We start from the raw sequence: 26,259 nt of genomic DNA on the forward strand, positions 1-26,259 counted from the left end.
ATAACTCACATTGGGTTGCTTGATAGATAGTCCAAGACAGTTAAAGCAATCTCTGGAGGTTCCTAGGAAATCTAGGTACATCCAAACCATTTCCTTGTAAATCAATGCTAAAGTTTCTTATATCTCAGTAATATGTAACTCTGGGAACTGGCTTCCCATGAGCTAATCCAGTTTTGATTATGTTCCTGTATTGTATACTGTTATATTGTAGCATTTGGTTGTCTCCAATAAATGCGTGGGTCTAATGCAAGACAAGATTTCTGAGGGAGAAATCTTTCATTCTACCAGAAATATTTTCCATTCTTGAACCATATGGCTTCTTGCAGTTGTCACTCTTAATTAAAAAACTAATGCAGCAGACCTTACATCCTACAATGTGTATGTGTTTGTGTAATTAAATACTATGCGTGTCAGTTAAGCGTATGCCTTAATGAATATGTGAATTTAGGCATGTGCAAGAAACTTGGCTGAATTGGAACCTGTATAAAAATTAATGGTACCTATCTTGTTCTTGCTTAATTACCTAGATTTGTTTAGAATATGTTATTTCATTTTAAATTCCTTTTTGTAAGGGTGGGTAATCAGCACAACTCAAAATATTAAAAAAGTTCCAAGAATCTCTATTTTGATAATCACATGTGAGAATTTTTTCAGAATGTGGATTGACTAGCTTTTGATTCCTGATTCTAGTGTTTTTAAATATAGGGACAGATTGGGTATGATGTAAAATTTATAATTGGGAATAATAGCGGGGAAAAAAAGTCCCTCTTATGTTCACAAACAATGGAAGTAACATCACTAAAGGTATTTAAACCATAAGAATACTCCTCCGAGCAGTCATGTCACTAATAGAGCCTTAAAGGAGGGAGATTTTGTGAAGACAGAAAATCAATTATATTCAGTTCATGAATATTACTGAGGAAATGAAGGAGAATACCAATATAGATTTCCAACCCTTTAATTTCTTTTTTCTCAAATAGATTATAAAAAAGGAGAAAGGACTTATCTGAGTAAGGATGTTGTAGAAGTATTTGGAATAAAATGGAACAGCTTATTTTGTTAAGTGGATTTCACCCCAGTATTTAAATGAAAACAGGAGCGATAATTGTAAGAGAGCTATGATTCAATAGCATTCAGTGAGTTTTCTTTTTTTAATGTTTATTATTCTGACTTGCTCAATTTTTTATGGCTGCTGGATATTTACCACATTCAGCCTAACTTACTGTTTCCATGCCAACTAAATATATTTGTTCTCAGACGACTGCTGTGATGCATCATTCTGAAATTTTAGTTGCTATGTAGCATAGCAAACTTTTAACATTTGCCACACCTTAGTCTTCATGGGAGTAGCGCTACTGTCTGCAGATTTGTGGAGCTATGAGTAAAGAATCTGTAAGACTGAGGTGACCAAAATATGCCTGTGTCGAGAGCATGTGCCCCAGATTGTTCTTAAGACAATGAATGTTGTTTAGGGCATTTGGTCTATAGATCTTCTCAGACTCATTTTTAAAGATATCCAGACTTTTGAAGATAAATGTAGTCGGATAAATTCACATAAAATCTCTGCCTGAACTTCCATTATTCTGGACTGCTTTTATAATTGCACCATATCACACGTTTGATGAATGGTTATATATGCTCTGGAAAATCACATGGAAGCAGCGGGATTTCCATCATCTAGACACTGGTGAACCGATGCAGAAAGTTTGCTTCAAAACCAGACTCTTTCCTGTTACATGGGGACTTTTAGCTCAGGTGTCTCAGGTAATTGCAAAAGCCGTGCTGTCCTTCTGGGACCCATGCCTTGAATTCTCGTGGTTAAAACTTGACCCTGGAATTTGCAGGCTTTCTCAGAGGGTTATCTTTCTCAGAACATGTCAGAGTCATCTAAAATCAGGATAATAAGCTCTAGGTTAGGTATTTAAAAATAAAAACTTTGCTTTCTGGCCAACGGCAGGTGAGGAGCACTCTAGACAGTCTTTGTTTTCCAGAGCTGACAAGCGCTTTGGAAACTGCGAAACAAATAGCGAGCATCTGCTGGAGGTAGTGACGAAACTCTGCCATTTGCTCTGCTTGCTTCAACCCACTCCGTTGAACCTCTTCCAGAATTTTCCCCTAGAGACCCATTTCTGCTCCCACAGAAATGGGAAGCTTAGTCTAGATTTGAATGATCTTAACCACAGAAGTGATTCATAGTGAGAAAGCCTTGCCTCGTTGCTGGCTACAAACCAGCCGATTAACCGCTTGGGCAAGCTGCCCTGTGATCAGGACCTTGCAGGCTCTGTTGCAATGGTGAAGAAAGTGAGAATCATAAAGAAGTTTCCTTTGTGACTTTCAAGGACAGCAACACCAAAGGCTGTCACATTAAAATTGTGCCCGCAGTTTCTGTGTGTGATCAGCACATAATGGAGAGGCTGGATTTAAAGAGCACTTGCTTTTCTTCAACTCTGCACGGCTCAGAGAAAGGAGGAGGAGGGTGGCTCCCTGCCATGCCGGTGTGCATGCTTTCCAGCCAGAGCTCTGCCGACATCCCAAGTCCTGGGGTTAGGAGGCTACTGCGTGCCTCAGCTGTTTTCCTTCCATAAAGCATTTCAAACATTATCATCAAGAAATTTATACATCCAGTGAAAAGTATAAGAGAGAGCAGCCAGAATAGCATAGCTCGCCCCTCCACAGGCTGACGTCTGAAAATCTGCCAGTTTAATGTCTAGAGAACGCACAACAGAAAATTTATTTTCTGACTACTTATGGTGAACAAGTTTAAAATTTAAAATATTTTTACTGAAAAGAAGATAAAAGGTTGGAGGACCCTGTAAAAGCAGTGAAGGTGCGTGTGAGATGTGAGAGCACACTGGTCTGTCTGTTTGACATAAGCGGAGCAAGACATCCATTCCTTGGTTTGTCTTTCTCGTTTGGGACTTCCAGATAGAGGCTGTTGAGGAGAGAATCAGGCTGATATCTTTGTAAGGGACCTTTCGTGGATGAACAGACAGATAAATAAGCCTATACATGGATGAAAATGTTGACTAACATGAAATGGGTGCTGGCATTATTTGGAGCTCGATTCTACCACTTTTAGGTTGGTTAGTGTCTCACCATGCAAGTAATACCACTGATACACTCATGAATCACTTTGATGCAATAACGCCCCCCAATTTTTAATTAAGACCAAGATTGTTACAACAGTAACAATATAACTTTGTATTCGACACATTCTAAAATATATTTTGTATAGCATCTTCTTTAATAGCCTGTCATGAAAGGAATGAAGAATTGAGTAGAATATAGTAAATTATACTGCATAAAATGAAGTTTCAGAGTAGCAGAAGGAGGAAGAAGCTGAGATTCAAGCACAGAAAAGCAGATTTTCAGGTGGGATTTGAAAGGAGCTGGAAATCAATGGAGTTGAAAGTTAGCAGGAGCTCCATATGGCAGGAACTGCGGGAGAGAAGGTTCTCACATCAACTGTGAAACCGTCAAAGGGAAGGAGGGAGACGATGCTGTACGTGTGGAAGTCAATGATCAAATGTTAACTTTGGTAATCAGACACAACTGGAGAATGCACAAATAAGTATGTACTTCATAGAGCTGAAAGAATTACTGTAATGAAGTAACCAGCTGGAGAAAGAAAGGAAGACAGAAATTAGAGTGGAAATAGTTGAAAGGAAGAGGAGAATTTTTACTGAAAAAAGAATCGAAGCATATGCTGGCATGCAGGAATTAGAGAGGATTTTAAAATGTCAGTTTTCTACCTCTGCTTCTTAAGTATTAGTGAATGAGAAAGAAAGCCTTCTTTTAAGAGAGCAGTGCATCATTTTGGAGTGTCTGTGGTTTGTTTGCATATTATCCATTAAGGGAGTTTTGTTCTCTCAGAAGTGTCCATGGACTAGTTTAAAGTAGGTCTACAAGGGGCAACGGTGCTGGTATTTAATGCGGAGAACTAAAAAAGGAGAGATGGCAATGCGTTCAGGAACCGGCTGAATGACAGAAGAGAAGAGAAGAGCAGAGACACCTCATCTACAGGCAGGCTCTCAGTGAGGCAAGGCCAATTAGTGTCTTGTCCCATTCATTTTTTTCCAGGTGATGAGGTGCCTGGATGGAGCTAAAAAGGACTGAAAAAGGCCAACTTTATGCTGTTCTTTGACATCATTTATTCTAAAATATTATTTTGTTTGCAATTTAATAAGCACTGAATGCCCTCTGTAAGAAGCACGTAGAGGAGGTATAGCAGTGGCTGTTGCCTGCACTAACCGGGCTCCAAGTTTGGAGGACTCCAGACTTACCAGTTGTGAAGCTCTGTAAATCTGGCAGCTTTTTTTCCAGTTTAGATGCTGGTTAAATTTTTGTTCTTGAAAGAGAGGACATGGTGATAATGAAAGTAGCTTCTGATTATTATCTACAAAGATTTGCTTGTTCACACAGACAGTGGGAACACATTGAGCTTAATCCTGCATGTTGCTGAGCGTCGTCAATCCTCGTCAATCCTCGTGGTTGTTGATGAGCACTCAGCACCTCTGAGGATCAGACGCTGAGACCTTAACGCGCTGAACCGTTCCACGATGGAAGGGATTATACAGAAGGTAACACATGCTGGAATATAAACTGAAATACAGAAACACGTTCCAGTGGTGGTGTCAAGCTTGTAGCTTGATTTCAGGCTTAATTATCTTGATAGCCTATTAGAATTTCTCTGCCATCAACAGAACCATAGATGAATACCACGTGTTTTTAGATTTGGCCCAGCAGTGCCGGTGGGTTACTGGGCTGGTTTAGATTTCTGTTCTTACGCTGCAGGTCAGCATGTATGAGGTGTGCGTGGAGACCTCTTCCCCCCAGCCTGAGGAGGGGAGCACCGCTCGCTGCGTAGGAACGACCTCTGAGGCCAACGAAAGAACAGCACGGACAAGAGCCGAAGGAAACACTGCTCAGGGACAAAGGTGGCATCGGCGGCGATGAGTCACTCAGAAAGAAGGATAAAGAAATCGGGGATCCTCAAAATCCCGGCCGGAACAATAGCGGAGCCCTTAGGAGGGGGAGGCTGAGAGACCAGCGAGAATTTTCTAGCCGCAGCATTCCTCGTTGTTCGATGGCGTTGACAGTGAAAGCTTTTATTCCTCTCCAACTCGCGTAATCCCAAGAACGCTGTTCTTGCCATATGCAGCCCGCTGTTGTTTTTTTTAAAGTTTTGCCTGACTTCCCTTTGCAGTTATGAATTATATGGACTCTTATTGCTTAGCTACAAACAGAGGATTTTCCAGGTGGGAGATCTCGGTTAAGAGAAAAAAGATAGCGAAATACAAACCACTGAAGTATTAAGGTCTCTTGGACGCATGTCGAAAAAAGCTGACTTAGAGCAGAAAGTTCAGACCGTGTCGCGAGCAGCTCTGCGTAACGGCAGGTCCCTGGGGGTTCATGATACAACAAGGCAAAAATGTTTTGGACGCTCAGCTGGTTTATTAGCTAAGGACAGACGAACAAAGAGGACAGCTATGCCACCAGTTTGTGTTTTCTTGGGTCTGTCAGAACAGGGTAGGTTCTCCGGCAGTATTTTCTCAGCGGAGAGCAACACGGCGTACACTTGACAAAATAACTCGCTCAGCTGATCTTGCTCAGTTACTCTTTTCAGCTGAGCCAAACTCTTGCAATTTATAGCGCTCGTTACTTTTTTAAGAACTCGAGAACATTTGTATCAAATTGCATTACATTTCTTTAAATCTGTAATGACCGTATTTCAACACGCGTTTTGCAATAAGAGTAGAAACTCCCACTCCCTGGAAGACGAGCGGATGTGGACTAAAAAGCAGTGAGTGCTCGTATTTGAATATGTTGTGAAAAGACAAATGATCAGGCCTTGTTCTTCACGGAAAGATTTGATACCTCATTTGATTGTTCATTAAAAAAAAAAAAAAAAGATTCAGCAGATTTCAAGCTCCCATCAAATATTTTGGATAGTCTGTTACAACAGAAGCGCCAGGTTATTAAAGAGATCTGCATCTTAAGGAAATTGCGGGTTTGGGTAATTTGGTCCCCCGGTTAGAGCCGCTTGCCTAGCGTCCCCACGGCCGGTGGCGAAGGGGCCCGGTGGGCTTGGCCGCGCCATGGGAGCGGAGCGGCCGCCGTTTAGCGCTCAGGAATGCCGCGGAGCCGAGGAGGAGTCGCTGCAATTAGGGAGGACACAGACAAGCTGGGATTAATCATCCGTTCGACATCCTCTGGGTCGGTGTTTGGCTTTTCCGTTTTGTTTTGTTTTGTTTTAATTGGGATGGCATCATAGCAATTTGTCCTTTGCTTGCCCTCTTCGAAGTGCATGCAGAACATTACTTCAGCAGTCTTCCCATCAGCTGAGTGAAGCTGACCTGTGCAATATTATTATTATCCTCATTTAGAGAGGATGAGACTTTAGTCTGAGATTAAATGATTTGCCTGAGGCTGAAGGAGTTATTTTTACCTTTTTGGTACCCTGACCTGTCCTCAGATTTATCATAACAGTTTTCATATCTTCTTGCAGTACTACAGAACAGATGCATGCCATCTTTTAAGAGACTTTGCTTTTAAACAGCATTATAACATCTTTTTAAGCCACATACCATTGTTTAAATAATTCAGGAAAGGATTTGAGAGAGACAGGAAATTACTTATCTCATCTTACTCCCTTGAAATGTGGAGAAAATTAAATAATAATTAAAATATCTTAATTCTGTCTTTTGGTCACTATCCTAGTATTTTATGGCACACTTGTAATTATTATGCCTCACAAATATTACAGGCAGAAATTAAGATACTAAAAACCCACAAAACCTTAGTTAAGTGAACTGCCTTTTGATTCTTATCTGATGTAAACAAAATGTTAACTTCATGCCCTCCAAGGAAAGTTGTTGGTTTTTTTTTTTAGGAACTGGAACAGCTCTTCTGTTGTCCCTTCATTTGCTTTGGCATTGCGTACTTCAGTGTTTTATTTGCATTTTCCTTATGCTCCTCTGGTTTGAATCAAGTGATTTACAGTTTGGGAGATCTGGCAAAGATTGCATTTGTCTTTGTTTTTTTAATGGATTAAAAGGGGATTTTGCACAATCCTGAGTTCCCAGGGCTGGTGTGCTCTGGGTGATAACCTCGGACTGAGGGAGCTCTTGGAAGATGGACAAGGAGAGTTGGCCATCGGCGGTTCATGAGACATGGTCGTGACTGTAGGAGCAGGCTGGAGAGAAGCAGAATATCCTCTGCTCTACAGGCTATGCTTAGCACAGGGACTAAAATATACCAGGTCATCCTGAAGATAAAGTCTTTCTCCTGGATGTGCTGAGGTGGTTTCTTTCAAAAAGGAAGGAGATGGACTCCAGTGCAGCCAGGTACCGCTGGGACTGGCGTTCCTGGTCCGTCCTGTGTCCCTGTCTGCTTCCGCCTCTAACCCATCCCACACAAACATAGTTCTGACACTTTTATAAAAGAGCAGTAGCACGGCATCTCTGCAACCCGCTGTCAGCTGGACTCGCTCTGCTCGAAGGCTCCTGGAAGCAGTAAAATAGTAATTTGCCTGGCGGCTTGGCCTGGAAAGCTCAGTTTTGGACATTTCTCTGCTGAGCGTCCAAAGCAAACTCTTGCCTCTTTCGAGATCGACTGGTGACCGACGACGACAAGACCTCATTGCAGACTGTGCTGTTATAACTTTCCTGCTTTTTGTGTAGTTAGGGAATAGTTTGTCTCTTCTGTTTCTAACTCACCATGTGAATAACCCACGTGTGGCAACTTCAGCTTTCAGTTGTTTCTGCTGACACCAAAGATGATTAATGGTAAAACTCTAAACCTCCTATGCTAGCCACCAACCTGAATAAACAAAGACCAATGTGGCAGCTTTAATATTAAAACCTATAAAACCTTCCTGGGGGTTCCTGAATTAAATCAACTCACCAAAATGGGGGGAAAAAAAAACTTTCTCAGGACTGAAGAAAAATGAACACAACAGTAAATGAAATAGAGCTATCCTCATCTAGTGGTCTAAAGCCCTCCTGAGGGCTGAAGAATTGCAATTTTAAACATCTCTCAAGGGTGCAAGAGGAGAGACTGTATTTGTGGATCCTAGGGAGGCTGCTTGAGGCTATAAAAGAACAAAAACGCCTTTAAGGCAAAAAAAAAAATCCCTGCAGACATACCTTTCATTGGTCAAAAATAAATGTTAAAAAATAAAAACCTTCCCCCATTAAAATTAGTATATATTAGCCCACTATATGTTATTTTTCAGTTATAAGAAGTAATTTAGATTTTTGCTATGAACTATTTTAATCTGCTGGGTCAATAAACCTTGATAGTAACTTCAGCCAAAAATGCCAGCATGTTGTTTATCATAATATGGCAGGAAACAGCTGGGACCTTATTTTCATCTTCTTGTGATGCAATTATTAATGAGCACAGTTGAAAGTAGCATATTTGCAAAAAGTTGTCTTAGCAAACAAACAAACTGCAGTTGTATCCCAAAGATCAGTTTTCACTGCAAGGAAGCGTGTATGTCTTCTCTCTGAATTCGAGGAAGAAATCGGCCCCAAGCAATGCTTCAGCTACCAGGGGTTGTTTCTCATTTTCTCTCGCTTTTTCCAGCCAGCATAGTAATAAGTATCTGTAGTCTGAAGCGCAGTATGTATTTCTTCCTGACTTTCCAAGAAGCACCTTCATTAAAAGGGGACGATCCTCTTGCCAGTTTGCAAAGTTAATAGCAAATGTAATAGCGTTGTGAAAGCACTTATTTAGAGGACACTTGCAGATTAAACTAGAAAAAACAGTGACCAGGTTGAAAGAAGACTCTTGCGCAATTAGAACCTAATTATTGCACTCACCGAGCTGTATTAAAGTTTTTGGTTAATTTAGAATGACACTTACTTGACTTTCCTCTAGGAAAAATTATAATGAGGGGCTCCGGTGCACGCTCTCTTGCTGTGTGCCCGGCACCGGAGGAAGCCCAAGGGCTCTGCGGTCGTGGCGCGGTTGCAGCGTGTTCGCTATGCCGGAGGTCGGGCTCGCATCCTCCCGTCTGCGGTGCCCGTCCGCGGCGAGCTTGGGAGCGAGCCCGAGCCCCGTGCCAGGCTTTCCTTGGGTCTCTCCAACATGTTGGCAAGGCAGTGGCAAGTGTTGGGCTCAGGCGTAGCCTTGAACCTTGAGCTAACATGGCACATAGGAAATTTGAGTAATTTAAAGTGATATTTGTCTATCTGGGAGCTTGTGCAGAACCATCCACAAAACTAGGCGTCACTGGTGGGTCACTGCAGATGGGATCGGGTCTGTGAACTAAAAATATCTGCCGTGAAAGGAAGTCTCTCTCTTGACTGTAAATGCAGTTATGAACTGGAGATAAACCTGAGTATTCGGAAAATTCCAAAACCTGGTGGGATGTGGCAGCCTGTGTGTGTCGCGTGTTAGCGGAGACGGGCCGAGCTGCTGCCGTGCAGCGTGGTCGGCCCGGAGGGGCCGCTGCGTCCCTGCCCGCCGCCCGCGTCAGCACCACCGACCCCTTGCAGCCTTCGCACGCACGGGTGAATTTCTCTGCCCCTTCGTTGGTTCTTGCTGGGAGGTTAGATATGTAATCATCCCAATCCTTTTATTTGCAAAATGCCTCTTTATTTTTCCAATTTGAGAAAATAAAAGCGTTTTGCTGTTCTAGCTGCCTGCTTCTGCTCTATCTCACCAAGAACAAATGTAACGTGTTGAATTAACTGAAATATATGTTTCTGCTGCATCAAGGTCCCCACCCAAATAAGCTGTTGGCTTAAAAAATATTTATGCTGGCAGAGTACCTATGCATAACTTTGTAAGCCTTTATACAAATAGGAGCATAAATTTATCAGAGTAACTTTAAAAAACATAAATTTTGATCACTGACGCATATAGAGGCAGAGTTCAAGCAAGGTTTCCTGTCTCACCAATTTTTTCCTGTTATTTCTTTATATGTGCATAGCGGCATCACTTGCAGCTCGCAAGGAAAGCCTCTAATTGCCTATTTGCATAGAGATTTGGAGATTTCTTCTGCATGTTGGAATGACTCATAGACAAAATCTTCCTAAAGTTTCATCAGATTGTTTTATTCCTTTTGTATTGATGATTGTATTATGCATAATGCATCTCTTGGCATGACCTGCTCTTTGCAAAAGATGGTAATTGGCACATCTTTCAGTGAACTTTGTGTTTCGTTGCCATGTGTGTAGTTGCCTGTGCACAACTCACAAGCTGGAAGCTGGAACGTATAACTCATGGCTGCTTCTTCTTCAAATGTAAGCCTGAGTTTTTGATTTGTGGTCACAATGGTAGATTTAAGCAATTTTGTAACTGAAATATAACTAGCACAAAACGGTGTTGGTGTGTAAATGCATTGGAAAGAAGACTCAGTTTGAAGGTTTAACGTTATTTTACAAGTTAATCTGATATTGAGTCCCTTTTATATTTTATTTACATATTCAACTACTAATCCGAAAAAACACCTAAGTGCTTGCTCAGTTTGAATTACACGGTTAATCCTATTGCAACAGGATTAGGTAAGTCTAATAGGAATAGTTAAGTACAGATGTAAGGTCCTGATTCAGTAAAGTAATAAAGTGTCCAAGTAGTCCTGTGAGATTCAGTGGACAAAGCTGAATGAGAATCTCAGTACTTTTTCTGGGTCAAGATTCAGCAAATACAGTCACACGGGAGAGAGATGAACCACAAACCTGCTTCCAGTATCTTGACATAACACCACTTTGTAACAGTCCTATTTACTCAACATCTGTTGAATAAGATTACGGACTAAAAAGTCCTTTAGAAGTAATCATTTTTGTGTGAACGTTTGACTTTGTAACATGCCTAAAATACCGGAACCTATTTGTTGAAAGTCCCATAGCTGTAACATAAAATGAGCTAACATGCCATCTACTTTTTACTTGCAAATTACAAATACGTGATGCTGCACATGATATTTCAGCTTGGAATGCAATAACGTTCAAACGTTTTGTTTAGTCTGTCCATTTGTCCGCTTCCTCGGCTGCAAACAGGAATGTGTTCTAGATCTCTGAGGTCTGGTTTCCTAATCACTGCAACCGGAGTGAGTGTTGCGCTTTGCCTGACGTCGATTCTTCCTTTTTTATTCCTATATACTTTAAACCAGAAGACAGGAGTTAGATCCCCCCCCTTAGCTCTTCCTCCTCCAGACCTTCTGCTCTTGTTTGATAAATTCCTTTGCAAGCTTTTCTGCTTAGGTGAGTTAAGACAAGTGTCCAGCATATGGCAAAAGAGTTAATTGTCTGATGGTAATATTACTAGCTTATATGAATGGAGTGGACAATATCTTCCTGTTAGTCAGATATCCTTGTCCAGTTACGTGCGAGAAGATTTCAAGCACCATAACACAGCAAGGTCATCTATGATGTTCTCATCAGTAGCTTGACAAACACAAGCCCAAAGAGGTCCACAGTGCTGTGCTACACTCAAACATTTACAGGAGATGCATATGGGCCCATGTCCATACAGAAGGGTGGAGGTTTTCAGATATTTGTTTTCCAGGATCATTCAAATATGGTCCTATGATTGCCAAAGAGTTTCTGCTGTCTTTCTAAGATGCGAGCCTAGATTTTGGATATTCCTTATGACTTGCTCCAGCTTGGGGGAAGGTGCAATGGGCTGGTGTGGGCATGGAGGGCTCCGAGTGATTTTAGTCTCTTGTTGGTTTGGGGCAGTGGGTTGTTTAAGTAATCAGTAAGGTGGAAAAGTTAAGTATGCAAATAATTAGAAAATGATTACTGTGGTTGATAAACTTTAAGAAGTATAATTAACTTCAAAGTACATAGGACAGTAGAAACTGGACTTTTTTCAAAAGTGCTAAAGATGTTGCAATATATATATGTCAGAAATGCCAGCTGAAATGGTTTAAATCCCCTTCACCTTGACCTTTACATGTTAAATTTCATTTCTGAAAACTTTGAAACAGTTCTTTCCTCCTTCTCTGAGCAATTTCCTGCTGAAATTGCAAAAATCTTTATTATTTAAAGTTCTGATGCAGTGCCAGTTGAAGACAATAGGAGCATTGCTGTTGACTTAATGAATATTGAATAACATTTCTAAATGTCTGTTGAATATTTATGTGCTTATGGAGTTATTTCCTGATACGGACTGGATGTCCTGAGCACCTTTCAGGATTGTCTCCTACATGACAGCCTGTTGGCTGAAATGACTAATCTTTGCCATTTCTGTGTTCCTATAGTTTGTGTCTAGTTACAGTAGAGGCAAAACTTTGTACTGATATTTTTAAGCATACACTGGGAAGAAGTATTCAGATGGTAATGTTGTCCTGCTAGACATTCTTGTTCATATGCAAGGGGATCACACACTAATCTATGGAAGATTCCCAAAGACATCCCAAACTTAAGCATTCAAAAGAGCTGAAAGCCCCAGCGGGCTTTTGGGCTTACCGTACAAAAGGATGTAAAGGGCAAGCAGAGAGCAATAGCGTGTGGGACCTGGTGGAGAGTGAAACACTCTGTCTAGAAATCTTTTCACAAGGAAGATTTTATTTCTACTTGGGTTAGTACCTTCACCACTTAGATAGAAAACTAGTGGATTAACTATTTTGACTTCAGTTCACTAAGCATGACTGAATCATGATCTGTGAAAAAGGGCAAGGAACAACATGTAGATTTTGTGTATAATAACTTTAAGGCAGGTTTTCAAATGCTTATGTGAATATTGACAAGCATTAAGCCATTTGATTGTATCAATGAGCAGGTGTCATTGATAGCCTCAGAATGAAGTTCAAGAAGACACAAAATGTAATGAAAAATAGTTGCACCATGAATTAAAGAAAGCCTTAAAAGCACCCTGAAGTTGAAAAATCTTATAAAGATCTTGGGAAACAGTAATTCACCTTGTTTAAGGGAGTGAGGGACAGACATCACTCTACCGACCTGATTCAGATCAAGTCAAAGATCACCAAAGTCAAAAGAAAACTTTTGTTAGCTAGGAGAGCTGATGAATAACAAATTGCAAAGTTTATGTCCCTGTAAATGCTCTATTAAGATAGATTTATAAATGATAGCGTTATTGCTTCCTCGGACCATGTCCTGACAAATGCCTTAGTGTTTCCCATTTCCCCCTCTCCACCTATTCTGTATTCTTGTGTTTCTTTTTTCTCTCTTCCTCTTTTGTACCTCTTTTGCTCCTTATAGGCCTTTGCTGATCCATCTCCTCCCTTCTTACCTTTTCCTTGATACCACAAATTATTTTGACACAGACCAGAGACCTGTGTGGTTATAGGTCTTCCTTTCTCTATGCCTTTACATAGTCTTACCCAAATTTGTGTTTTCTTGAGACTCCAAACTGGGAAAAAGAAGCAAAAAAGTTGCTCTCCTGCCTCTAAGACTAGCCACCTGTATTTTACTTTTTTTGTTCCATTTCAGATGACCCATATACGACAAGAATATGAAACCAAACTCAAAGGTTTGATGCCAGCATCTATGAGACAGGAACTTGAAGACACCATTGTATCTTTAAAATCTCAGGTAAATTTTTATTATTTATCTCTAATTTTTTGGACTGGATTAAAAACATTTCTTATAGACAAGAGAGTATGACTGTCTAAAATTTGGCCAAAATACGAATTGGTCTCAAAAATAAATTATGGCAGCACTCTCGTGCTTCTCAGCCATCCTTCACCAGGATTTTTTCCCCCAATACCCTCATAATGAGAGCTACCATATTATATCTTCTGATCCCAGGTTTTGCTTCAGTTGCCTGTTGAAAGTAGAAAATAATGCTGTATTCAATATTAGTCTTTTTCACAACCTTTCCAAGATAGCATACAGTTAACTCTCCTCTATGTTACCCTGTTTCTCCAGAAGGAGTTAAAGGATGCATGTAAGGGGTTCAGAAGGGAGTGAGAAATAATTTTGTTTTCTTTGCAGCCTATATAATGAAGCAAATGGGCTATTTCTTTGAAGATAGTAGTCCAAATTATCATTGTATTTCTTCCAGGTTTTCCTTTATAAAGAGGATAATGTGGATTTAATAGACATTTGTAAGGCTTTTTATTTAATATTGCAAAACACTGGATCATCTGGAATAACGGAGAATCATTATTACCTATATGGCATAGACTATAAAACTGGCTAATAGAAATATCAAAATGTCATTGTAAATAGGGAACTATTAATGAATCAGATATGTTTCTAGTACGTGATCCCAAAAGAGGTTATTTGACACTGCCCTATTCAGTATATTAGGAGCTCAAAGAAAACATAATGTCATCATTGCCTGAACTTGCAGACACTTGAAGGTATGAGGAAGGGTAAATAACGATAAATAGGAGTGACCACAGATGTAGAATAATCTGTATTTTATGGTAAATTAGTCCAAATAAAACATTGTGAGCGTTCGCAAATGGCCTAGTGCAGGACTGTGCATGTAAACTTGTTAAGAAGGACTCGGACTCTGTCTTGGGAAGAAGGGAAGAAGCAAGAACAAGACGTGGGAATCCCAGTGGCTAGTAGCTGGCCACGAGCTCTGAGAAAAGCAGAAGCCCTGAGGACACAGCATGCCGGTTTAGGCTTGATACCAACACACAGCTTAAACAAATTTTCAGGACTGTTTTTTAAGCTATTATAGATCTGCATCCTCTCCATTTTTCTTTATTATGTAATCTCTCCCTATGGAGAAGGTTGTAATTTAATGTATTTGCTGGGTTTTTGTTGTTTTTTTTTTTTCCCCCCACAATGCATAGAGTTATTCTGCAGCATTTTTGCTATGCATGAGAAATTTCCCCTGGCAAAATTTGCCTTTAACAGAAATAGGAAATGTCCATAAGCAAAAGTTTCATATTGCTATGTGCTAATAGTGACACAACTTAAGCATTATGGTTGTAGACACTCTGTTTTACATGTCAAGGAATTCCTAATGGAAGTGATGTTTAAATAGTTGTGGGAAACAAAGAGTTAAGGATCTACTGGGGAAATCTATTTCCAGCTGATAGCAAAAAGCTATTTTTAAAGTGTGGTTGACTGCTAACAGTGTCGGGTAGGAAGCATTCCACTGGAGCTAATACAAGGATACCACACCTTTGAAGGAGTTAAAAAATAAATAGACTCTGATATCCACCTGCAGGGCTTCTCTGAGCATCAGCAGCATTTCAAAGGAGTAAAAGTAACTACACACACTGAAAACTGGGTGTTATCCCAGAAATACATAGCTGCTGGCGGTGTTTCCAGCGGTACGCTGTAGTCACAGACCATTCGCTAAGCAGGGCTCTGCTCTGCAGCACAGGTGTCCTGGCCTTCGAAAATTGTTGGAATTCCTGTTTGCAAACATCAGACAAGAAGGGCGATGGAATCCGTGCACCTGTCAGGGTTATTTATTGTTGGAGGAGGATGAAGAGGACAGGCTGGGTAAAAGCGCCAAGCAGTGATAAAAATAAACAAAAAGGAAAATACTTGATGCTTGGGCAAAGTTTTCTAAAACGCTGCTAAATATAAAGCGCGCTGCCCAATTGTCTGCTCTTGGTGAGCTGTCCACAAGTGGCTGCGCCGTATTAATAAACATAAATTTTCATACCCTTCAAGGACAGGTGAGTATGTTCATCGCAAAAGTGCGGGGAACAAAGAACTGTCTTTATATTGGATTTGAGAGTAGAGCTTGGGTTCCCAAACTGTTGTATAATCCGTATGTTAGCACAAGTTGAAGTTAAAAACCGTTTTGACTACCTGCACCCTTAAAGGAGTAGATAGCGTGCAGCCGGGTACGCCGACCAGGGAAGCCGCGCTAGCAACGGCCCATCCCGCACTGTGATTAATTCTAGTGTGCAGCCAAGGCGTCACTGCGTTTTATTTAGGCGGCCCAGACAAGAAAGTCACCCGTTATGAGTACAAAATTACTAATTATGATTTCGTACACCGTTCTCATGTGGGGTGTGTTTTATAGGTAACTATTCTGCAGAAGAGAGCATCGGTCCTGCAGGAAGAACTGAATGCCTACCGCACCAGAAGGTACGTGAGTATCTTTGATCAGTTCGTACCATTTCGTACCTGTGGATCCCAGTTATTGAAGTTTTATGGCTTAATTAAAATACTCAAATATGGCTGCAATTTTAAAAGGTCCTTATTTCCAGTAAACAAGCGTCTGAGAATTTTCCCAGTGCTTAGTCAGTACTATGAGAGCAAGATTAGAGAACTCGCAGGTGCATTACAAGTCTGGGCCTTGCCTCCGTGCTCATGATGAGACGGTGGCTCAGTGCACAGCTGCAGCTCTGCGGTGATGCCACCTCCTTTTAAGATAGAAAACAATGATGCAATGCGTAATATTCCAGATCACATCTTCAAAGTACCGGATCCTCATGAGCCTGAGCTTTTTTTCGAACGTTTACACCCTCCAATATAAATTATGGCAAGTGCTGCAGCAATAAAAAGACTTGCCATGCCTTTCGAATAAGTGATTCACATGGATGGGTGAGTAAAAGGAAACTTGCTAGTAAAGTCACTCAGTCTTTTTATATTTATACATTTCATTGATACTTTCATATCTCACAGGAGAATTTCTGCAAATGATAATGTGTGCTTGTAGAAATAGTGTAAAAATTTGTAAAAACAAAACAAAATAAAAAAAATTGTAAAAATGTTAACAGTGTGAAAGTTGCCTGAAAATATTAATCTTAAAATTTTTGTTAACAAGAATTAGCTAACGCTAATTGAAAGATGAAACTGTAACAGCTTCTCATACCATAGCTTCTTGGTGACGTGCCCACTGTAGGTAACTTTGCCAGATAAATACAAAGCTTGAACCTAGTCTCTAAAATCTCTCCAGTACCAGCAACGGCGTTACGAAGGGATGCATTTTGTCTCAGAGTTTTCTGACTTAGTGTCTTCACAATTAGGAAAAAAGGTATCTAAATAATTATGTGCCATTCAGTCAGGCCCAGGGGCCGGGTGACCAAAAGGTGAGCGCAGGATGAGTTGCATGCCTGTCCCGACAGAGGGGACGGGCCAAGGACCGCGCGAGCGTGGAAGATCCCCAGCATCTCTCCCACCTGGAGAAGACCTGGAGCTTGGAGCCTGGAGCAGGTTTTGTGCTGCTTCTGTCCAGAGAAAATTTCTCTCAGACCAGATCTTTTCCCAAGACTGCATTCACACTGAATTTTTAGTGTTTACCTGATCCTCTTTCACTGAAATGCTGCATTTTTTTTCGCTGACGCTGGACGGTTCTTCAGTGAAGGACGAGCTTTAACATGTGTGTGTGGCTGCAGACTGAACGTGGCTCCCCAGAGCTCTCGCCCCAGGACACGCGTGCTCCTGAACACGCGACGCGGCAGCAGCCCGCGGCTCTACCCAGGCCCAGCCCCGATATCTGCCTGTTGCATTTTTTCTAGGAAGAGTAATAAGATATAACTAATGAGACTCTCTTAATTTTCAGGTAGCTGCTGGAGCTGCTGGATTTCTTCGATTGTCAAATGGACTGCTTTGAATAGGTTTGAAGATTTGGCTCTTGTAAATTAAAATATAAAGATCAGTGGCTGTTTTGTTAGTAGATAAACTGTAATTAAGTTCATGAAAACACATCCATTGCTCATGCCAGCATTTTTTTAGTTGTATCTTCCTTCCATTATTTTTTTATCATTATCTTATTACAGACTTACACTTTTGATGTGTGGTGTGTTTGACTCTGTGCTGAGTTTGCTTACTGAAAGAAAAAATTTCCTCCGCTAATATTTTTGTTATTACTTCCTCATACCATTCTATTTACTTTTATACATGGAAAATCACATTTTTCTATTATTATTGTCCAAGATATTTTAACATATTTTGACATTGTTTTGTGTCCATATGTTTACATAATATTAAAATATTATTTTGTACTATTTTGTTTTGACATTATTGTACCGCTTGGGCATTTCACTCAGTTGAACAGCTACAGTGCATATGAGAGTTTTGTATGGCTTTTATTTTTTAACTTGGAAAATATTTGACGCTGTATTTCAGAGGAAAATCTTGTAGTGAGAGTGAAAACACCATAATGACAATTGCAGCCACCGTTTCCAGTTAAGAGCATATGAATCTACCGGTTGGGTTATATGCAGCAGTCGCAGGAACGAGTCCTTCGTCATTTACTGATAACACAGTTATGTGCCTTACTGGAAAAGAGTCAGAAGTGATACGGCCATGGTTCTGCACGCGCTCATGCACACGTGCACAGACTCTCTTGATGTGAACAATCCTGTTAAATCTGAGCAGATTCCTAAGGTTTTGCAGGCGACGAGGTACGAAAAGCGATTGAAAGCTAAAGGAGCTGGATGGGGCACGTTGCTCTCAGCTCCTGTTGCCTGGCGGGCCTGGGGCCGGCTTATCTCTCCACCATCCGCGAGCAAGAGTGTACATTCGTGCATTTGTAATCTGTAAATTTAGATCGGCAGAACACGAGAATAGCTTTTTTCTCCTGAGCACCATCCTCGTGGCCGCGCTCGTATCACGGCACAGTTAACGGCCCGAGTGCTTGAGATGGGGCCAAGAATTCGTGTCTTTGGTGTCCGGCTGCGGCACCGACGGCAGGAGCGACGCCGCGGGGATGGCCGCGTGTCTGTCCTTGCCCCGGGGGCCTGTGCTCCTGCCCGAGCGGGATCTGGGAGGAGAGGCGTGCTGCAGGGGGTGAGTACCAGCGCCGCGACCACCCACTCGAGGGGCAGGGTGGTCCCCACGCGCTGGTGGCCCGTCCGGCACGGACACCATGCCGGGAGCTCTGGGCCAGGCTGGGTTCGATCCATCCCCGCCTCCAGGCAGCCGAGGGAGGATGCTCCGTGCCAAACAGTGTGCTCCAGCTTCTCTCGGCGCTCCGCGTGTCGTCAGTCCGGCGTGAGCCTGGGCAAGTTTTCCACCTTCCTTGAATCAACAAGTGACTCTTCTAATTATAGATAAGGGTTTGTCGTGGCTCCGATAAGCGAGGAGGCGCTGCAGCAGGTGCCGCAAAGCCTTGCCCGGGGCGCTGGGGAGGTGTAGTAGGAGGAATTTGTTAGGATACGTTTGGTTAATTGTGGGCAGTAAAATTAAATGTATTTGCACAGAGAGGTGCACGGCAACAGTGGTTCAGGTCTTCGGAAGAAGCATCAAGAGTGCGCCACGTTGCAGGTGCTGCGCGCTGTGATTTACCTGCCGGACACTGCTGCGTGGCTAAACGGCAGCTGTTGTGCCGGTGAAATCTCTCTTCTTGTGCGCAAATGAAATAAGGCGTTTTTGAGTCTTGCGTTCTGCTGACGTTTCTGCATGCTGTGCTGGTGGCTATAGTGCTTTTGAAAGCGGTGAGGGGGGTACGTCCAAAACCTGACCCATGCAGCCCCGTCTGGACGCAGCTCCTTGAGCAGACTTGTTGAATTCAGGCCCGAATTTCATTCTGTTTGATGAAGTGAGTTGCCGATGCCACTGATGATCAAAAAGCAGATTGAGAAAAGTGGATCATTGTCAATCTGGGAGTTTAAAAACCCGGGAAGCTCTCTCCAATATTAAATACAGTGTGAGGCCCATTTTGAAGGTTCCATAAACCTCATAAAATAAATTCTTGATTCGTTGGGGATTTTTGTTTGTAGTTGTTTTTAACATTTCTTTGATCATTTCTTGTAACGAGTGGCAGTTCAAGTCTTAATTGCAAGATTAGAAGTGTTTTCATATATGTAACCTGCTCCCTACCTCTGCTCTCACCTGCTGGGGAGAGAACTGTCGGCTCCCAGTAGTTGCTTTCACTGCCTATAAAGCAACGCTAGCAAAACTGGCTTGAACATGGTTAGAGCTGTATTTGCATGCTCTTGTATATTATTTTACTGCTTTTTGCTATGTGAAAGATACTTGTTCAACTGTGTGTAAGAGCACACAAGAAAGAGGCATCGTGACATAACATTTTTCACCAGTATCAAAGGAGGTTACCCTTATCAAGGTGAAACTTGGTTTCGCTGCCACTCACAGTTCTTGTGTTACCTGTAACAAATATGCTTATTTCTCTCGCAGTCGGAAGAAAAGGGATCCAGCCTCCCTGCTCCTTCCAGCCCTTCGCTTTGTGCTGCAACAGTGCTTTAATTGTAGTGGTGGTGGGGGCGGCACAGCGGCTGCTCCTGTTACTTGCCCAGGCCTCTGCAAACTGGGGCTTCAACCCGAGAAAGGCTTTTGCTGCACAGAAGAGACTTTATTGCGACTAGAAGAAAATATCTGTGATCGCTATAATATCCTATAGTGTTAAGCATTCATTGAATTTTCCGAAAAACATACACAGCTTTGATTCTAATGACAAGCAGTCTTGATAGAGGGTGTATATGGGATCTGATTTTTTTAATTATCGTAATGTGCTGCGAGTCCTTCCCAAATCCCAAAATGTACTGGAGGCACCGCACGCTACTAAATTCTACTTGGTCTCGTTCTGAGGGTACAAAGGAAAAGTAAGACATCAGATATTGTATGAAAAAGTTTCAGAACACAAGGTCATTTTAATTCAGACTTTTTTTTCAAGGAACTATCTTTTCTCAGCTTTGATATTTTGCTCAGAAAGGTCATTTCTTTTAAGCCTTTGTCATTAAAGAAGGCTTGTTCTTTAAAGTGCATTATCAAAGATTGCAGAAATTGCAAGTTACTGAAACTAAAATGCATGATCAATTTTAAGTCTGCCAACTAAAGCCCACTTAAAATTAGATGTGCTCTTGTGCTGGTGGCTTCTTTGATAAAGCCAGTAGAAGATACGCAGCTGGTCAATTCAAACCAAGAAAGGAGGATAATTAAATAAAACTTTTCCTTCCCAAATTAGAAATTATTTTTGTCAAAAAAATTAAAAGAACTGCATAAGGATCTGATCCTGCAAAATCTGTCTTGTGAGAAAGGAAGAGAGTGAGTGAGTGTGTGTGTGTGTGTGTTGTGTTTGGGAACAGTTTGTAACATTTTTTCATAGCAATTATGCAGCTCTCTTTCATGTTATTTGAGAATTTGTAAAAATGTAAATAAGTTAAGCCCCTGGCCAAAATATTGTTTATGTACCATTTGCTACCATGATCTCTCCTTCATAGACAGACACTTGAACAGAAAAGAGTGAAGAGCTTCTATAGTGCCCTTGCTCTGCGATTCATGAGTTGACCACCTTCCCTTATTTCCACTCATACAGGCTTTGTCCCGTAAACCCGTACCGCTGGTTGCTGTTCGTTAAGTGCTTTCCTTGCTTCAAGGGATCGTTTGGAGAAGAGAAGCTTGCTTTCCTTTCCCGATGGCTTTCTTCATGCTGTTGCTAGCAACGTTGAACTTGAAATTTCATTTTAACCAAAATCTTTGGTGTGAGTGAAAAGAAGCTGAAGTGGAGAGAGGAGCTGGCAGGAAGCCTCCGCTGTTTCCATGTACAACCATTAGCTTACCAGTCTCCACCAGTGCCGCTGATACAGCGCTGGGCACATCCTAATCACTGCTACTGGTCTGAAAGGTGTGCTGGCCGGCTCTTATCACCACTGCTCCGCTGGAAACCATCAGGAACTAAGCCAACGGAGGAAGGGATTTGTTCACGACCAGGGTAACGCCTTCTTCAGAGAAACCCAAGAAGCTGAGGGGCTTAGTGCAACTCAAGCATCGCTCGCCTCCCAGTGCCTCAGAATACATTGCTGGTTGTCCCGGCATTTGTGTTTTCACAAGCCTGCGTATGGCTATATGAAAGGCAGTGTTTGCAGAAGAGCCTTGGAAAGGTGGGCATCCAGCTTAGCTTCACACTAGACAGGGTTTAGAGCTGGGACCTCCTTTGAGGAGCTCTCTCTAGAACAATTTTATGTGCAGAGCTGGGGCCCGTCCGTAACTCGGCTTGTTTTATCTCACATGCTCCAGAAACCTGTAGCTTAGTGGGAAGGGAGACGTGTGCGTTAGAAATGTCAGCACATGCGTCAAACTTAATATTTAGGACTGAAAACAGGCAAATATGTGTGTGTGCTTGTAGAAAGAGTGAAGTAAAGGAATACCTTTATCTCAGCTCGGCAGCTGAGTTAGGATACAGTACTTCCAAGTTAATAACACCTATTCAGCAGGTCTGTGCTCTAGGGGTCTTGCACCTCTCCCATGTCAAGTCTGGTAGCAGGGTTTAATAACAGTCAGATCTGGCCATCCTTTCAAAAGAAGGCCTAATTCTGTGGTTGTCTTACTCAGGTCAAACTAATGCTGAAGTTAACTCTGTCTAATTTTGCCCAGAGAAAGGCTTCAAGGACTTTAAAGTCTGGCCCTAGAGTCGTAAGAAGTCTGTCAGTCAGACTGATGCTGTGCTGAAACGGAGGCACTACATAATGCTGCTGTCTTTGTGTCTCCACCGAGGACCAGTGCGATGGTGACTAGAGCTCCTGGAGGGAGCAAGACGTGTTTAATGAGATTTAGTTAAGTTATCCTTTAAAAAGGAAAAGACAAGAAAAAGAGTTTTGAAAACAGTTAAAGTAATCCCTACTCTTTTTCTTTTAGTCGGTTATTTTTTCTTTCCTCTCCACTACTAGTTTAACCGCAGTCTATCCTAAAATGACACATAAATGACACATCAAATGCACAAGGGCCTCCTAGGTGTGCGCTAACCCACACAATAAGCATCTCCGTGCGTTGGGGTACCCAAGAGCCTCCAATGAGGCAGATGTTGGGTACTGCGGTTCCAGTGATGGGGCTAGGCAATTTAGGGAGTTTGTCTCCTTCTGGAACAAGTATTTTTAGAAAGGGATTACTTAGAAATGGCTCTTTCTCTTTAAATTCAGGCCCTACCTAAAGCTCTGTAAATGTTTATACAGTCAAGCTCTCGTTCTGCATCTAATGGTGGTGGAAAAACAGGCCTAAGAAAGTGCGTGACTCCATATGGCTCTCGTGGACAGTCAGAGCCCGACTGTTTGTAAGGCTGTGTTTAATTGTGCTCCGGAATGATGTTACGTCTTCCAAGACTTATCGACACTTGCTTGCCATCTTCGTGTTTGTTCATCGCTGCTGGATGAGGTCATTGGCTGATTGACTAATTTCAGGATAGATCTGAATCTAAAATGAAAACTCGGAATGAAAACTCTGATTTTAATCAGTTCTTCCTCCCCTCTCCCTCATCCTCCCTGGGCTGCCATAGGTGATTTGTTGCTTTCCGAGGGCTCCTTTGGAGGAGAGCACAGTGCTGCGCGTAGGGGATGGGAGCTGACCCTGGGAGACAGCGCCGTTTCTCGCTGTGCTGTACCCCATCACGATGCCTGTGCCACGCGGTGAAACCACTACTGACGGTGCTGACAGGCTCTCTTTGGAAGAGACGGCGAAGCTAATGCTTGTAGAGCTCGGCTGGATGCAACCTCGAAGTGCCGACTCAGCTGCGTATGTAATCGATGCTCCCAGGCCATAGAGGACATCTCGGACGCTTTATGCAGCATTTCCATTTGACCTCACTGACAACACGAAAACACGTGTCGAGCCCACGAAGCCTTTCCCACCTCGCGTCAGCCCGCCACACCTCCCGGAAAGGCGCGGATGTGGGCGCTGATGGTCGCTTGCGTACCAGCGCGTCCTCCGTGGAAACGTCCGGCCCGTGGCTCCCGCTGCCCGAGCCAGCTCGGCTTCCCGCTCGTCTCGGCCATAACCGGGTTTGCCTCAGAGCCGCTGGGCAGAAGGTTGGAGGCAGCAGCAGGAGACACTTCCCTTATTGCTTTTACCCGTTTGCTTTCTTCGAGAGAAATTCGGGGCTCAAATAGCAGAGCAGAAGAGCAGATGGGACTGGGGGAAGATGCTCTGATAAAATGGAGTGAGGAAACTTGAATTGTATTTCTTCAGTCCTCTGCTTGATCAGTAATTTTAGCCTATTGTGTAGGAGTCGTTTACCCATCAGGGTGCCTGCCTTGGACTTGGAGAAACCTGGCTTCGGTTTGCTGTCCTGCTGCAAAGCCAGTAACGCTGGCTATAACACAAAACTCCTAAGGCATTCAGATACCTGAAACATATTATTTTCATAAATTCCAGACTGGCACCATATGAAATTTAAATACCTCTCGTTAGTTAAAACTAACGTCTGTAGTTACGTATTGCAGCAAATTGCCCCCTTTAGGATGGCCTGAGCCCCGAAAAGGGCAAGTCTCCCGAACCCTTGTTTACGGGGGCACAGGGTAGTTCCAGCCCCGAGAACCTGCTTACCTTGATTTAGCCACTGGGCATCCAAACTTCACTGAGGGCATAGAGCTCCAGCAGACCAACCGTTTAAAGGCTGCATTTACTGCTAATTACTGCTCCGAATATATCTGACTATAACAGCTGAAGTTGTGAGTGCGGAGGGGATGCAGAGGCTCCTGTAGTCTGAAAGATTTTTTCCCCCCTCCCTTTTATAAAGTAGCATGGGCACCACAGTTAGAGGCACTTATGGAAATAATTCTAGTCCTAAAATGAGGTGTGTGAATTTATCCACACTCCATACATATTTCAAATCAAGGTGGAAATAACGCAAAATCACATGCTTTGCACTAGGAATTGGAAAAACATCTTCTGTTTTATTAGATATTAGGTCAGTAAAGGCAATTTGCTCTGACAGAGCGAAATCACTCACCAGACTGTAATTCTTCTTAAAGCTTGTGGGGGGAAAACCTACCACCAGTGCGGAGTCAGGGAGTCGTGCAGAGCTAATGATTTAATGGGAAACTGAAGTTGCCAAAATATTAGATGAAAAGCTCCACCCAGGTTTCAATGTAACGAGGTGATAAAACCATCAACAAAGGGGATGCAACCATGGCTCCAGAAGAGAGGCACCAGCTCATTAGCAGGTAATTCTCTCCCTTTCCTTAAAATCCTGTTTCTCAAAGTGCACGTCGCAAGGCTGTGAGCTCCTGGGAAGGTGGACTGCTTTTGGTGCAGCCTGGCTCTGCTGTCGAAAGTCTTGTGAAACCCCCCAAAAAAGTGATTTTGAAGTTTCAGCCTTTCTTCTGATTGTGCAGTCTGCATGATGTAGCGAAAATGCCTGGAGAAACCAAACGAAGCAACCACATTTTCAGACATAGGATTCTCGCCTTAGCAGAGAAAAGGAGTGCAAAGATGTTTCTAATGCAACCATCTCATGGCTAAGGGGATCCAATTTTGTCACAGTATTTGCTGTCCTCTTGTTTAAATTTTTCCTGCCTTTACAACTGCAAAGCTGGGCCTAATCCAAACCCTTTAAACTCAAAGAGAAACTTGCAGTAGATTGAAGTTGGCTCTGGATCAAGCCCTGCGTGTCAGCTCGTTCTGGAGGACCACCTAGGTCACTGCCAGCTCCCGCTCCTTGACGGTTATAGCAAGCAGGGGATTTAGCAGCTGCTCCGCTTAGGAAATCCAGCGCCTGCTGGGAGCAGGGGGCTCTAACTAGTGGAGTCAACCGAAATTTCCAGACGCAGCCGGGGAGCCCCCATGGTGCAGGTTCTTGGACTGCGGAGCCAGGCTAGTTTTCTGCTCTGATCCTGTGCAGTCTCCCTCACTGCTCTGTGGGTTTCTCTTCTCTTGGCACACGAGCATCTAACTCTTTTGTAAGATATGGTTTTCCAGTGCGTGGGGTGGACACGTCCTTCAGGCTGGAGGCAGACACAGAAACGCACGCACCCGTTTCGCTGCCCTGGGCATGTGGAAAGGCCGCCCTTTAGCACCTTCCCGGTGCTGAAGCATTTAGCGTAGAGAAAGGGGGGGTTGCAGCTCCTGCTGTCCTGGGCACAGCGACAGGTTGCAGGATGTCTGCATTTCCCCTGATGCCACCACACTGGGATCGACAGTCTCCCACCTTTCAGCAGCAGCAAACACCTAGAGGAGCATCTCTTGGCAGCCCCGTTCCTGCGATTCGTGGCTCCCACGACCTACGCAAGGGCCCTGGGGACACCTTAATGCCTCTCTTCAGACCATCGACATGGCTCTTTCTGCAGACTCTATAGGTGCCATAAACCATTCCAGTAGCCAGCTATGCTACAGTTTAAAATATAAATACTGGGTGCAGTAAAAAAAATAACCGGGCACCTGCAAACAGGCTCCCGTTGCAGTAACGGTGCCAGGGCTGCAGCCCGCACCCTGCCGCAGCAGCAACAGGGCCGAGCGCTTGCACATTACAAACTAAAAGTAGCAGGACAAACTAGCCAGCTCCCAATGGGGCACTTCCCACCTGAACCTTTGGCCCTAATTCAATAAGGAACATGTGCAAACACTTAACCTTAAGTCTGTGCTTAAGCCCAGGCCCATCTACATGCTTAAGCGCTCTGACAAACAGGGACCTTTGGGGGGCTTCAAAGCTACATCCAGATTCAATGGCTGGCCTCTGCCTCTAGTACAG

The 26,259-nt window shown here is 42.9% G+C and overlaps 1 protein-coding gene across 7 annotated transcripts in view; it reads left to right on the plus strand.

Annotated features, from left to right (window-relative positions):
* Positions 1–17,848, plus strand: part of CEP112 (centrosomal protein 112) — a 183,321-nt gene extending 165,473 nt beyond the window's left edge. For 6 of the 7 annotated variants that reach the window (XM_067308667.1, XM_067308665.1, XM_067308664.1 and 3 more), the window contains 3 exons: positions 13,407–13,508; positions 15,919–15,983; positions 17,404–17,848. In XM_067308667.1, coding sequence (XP_067164768.1) covers positions 13,407–13,508; positions 15,919–15,983; positions 17,404–17,407 — 171 coding nt within the window. In that variant the 3' untranslated portion in view covers positions 17,408–17,848. Of the gene's footprint in view, positions 1–13,406; positions 13,509–15,918; positions 15,984–17,403 lie in introns of those variants that run through there. The other variant, XM_067308663.1, reaches the window with a different exon arrangement.
* Positions 17,849–26,259: the final 8,411 nt, after the last annotated feature.

The sequence above is a fragment of the Apteryx mantelli genome, chromosome 19, assembly GCF_036417845.1.
Source record: "Apteryx mantelli isolate bAptMan1 chromosome 19, bAptMan1.hap1, whole genome shotgun sequence".
NCBI classification, from domain to species: Eukaryota; Metazoa; Chordata; class Aves; order Apterygiformes; family Apterygidae; genus Apteryx; species Apteryx mantelli.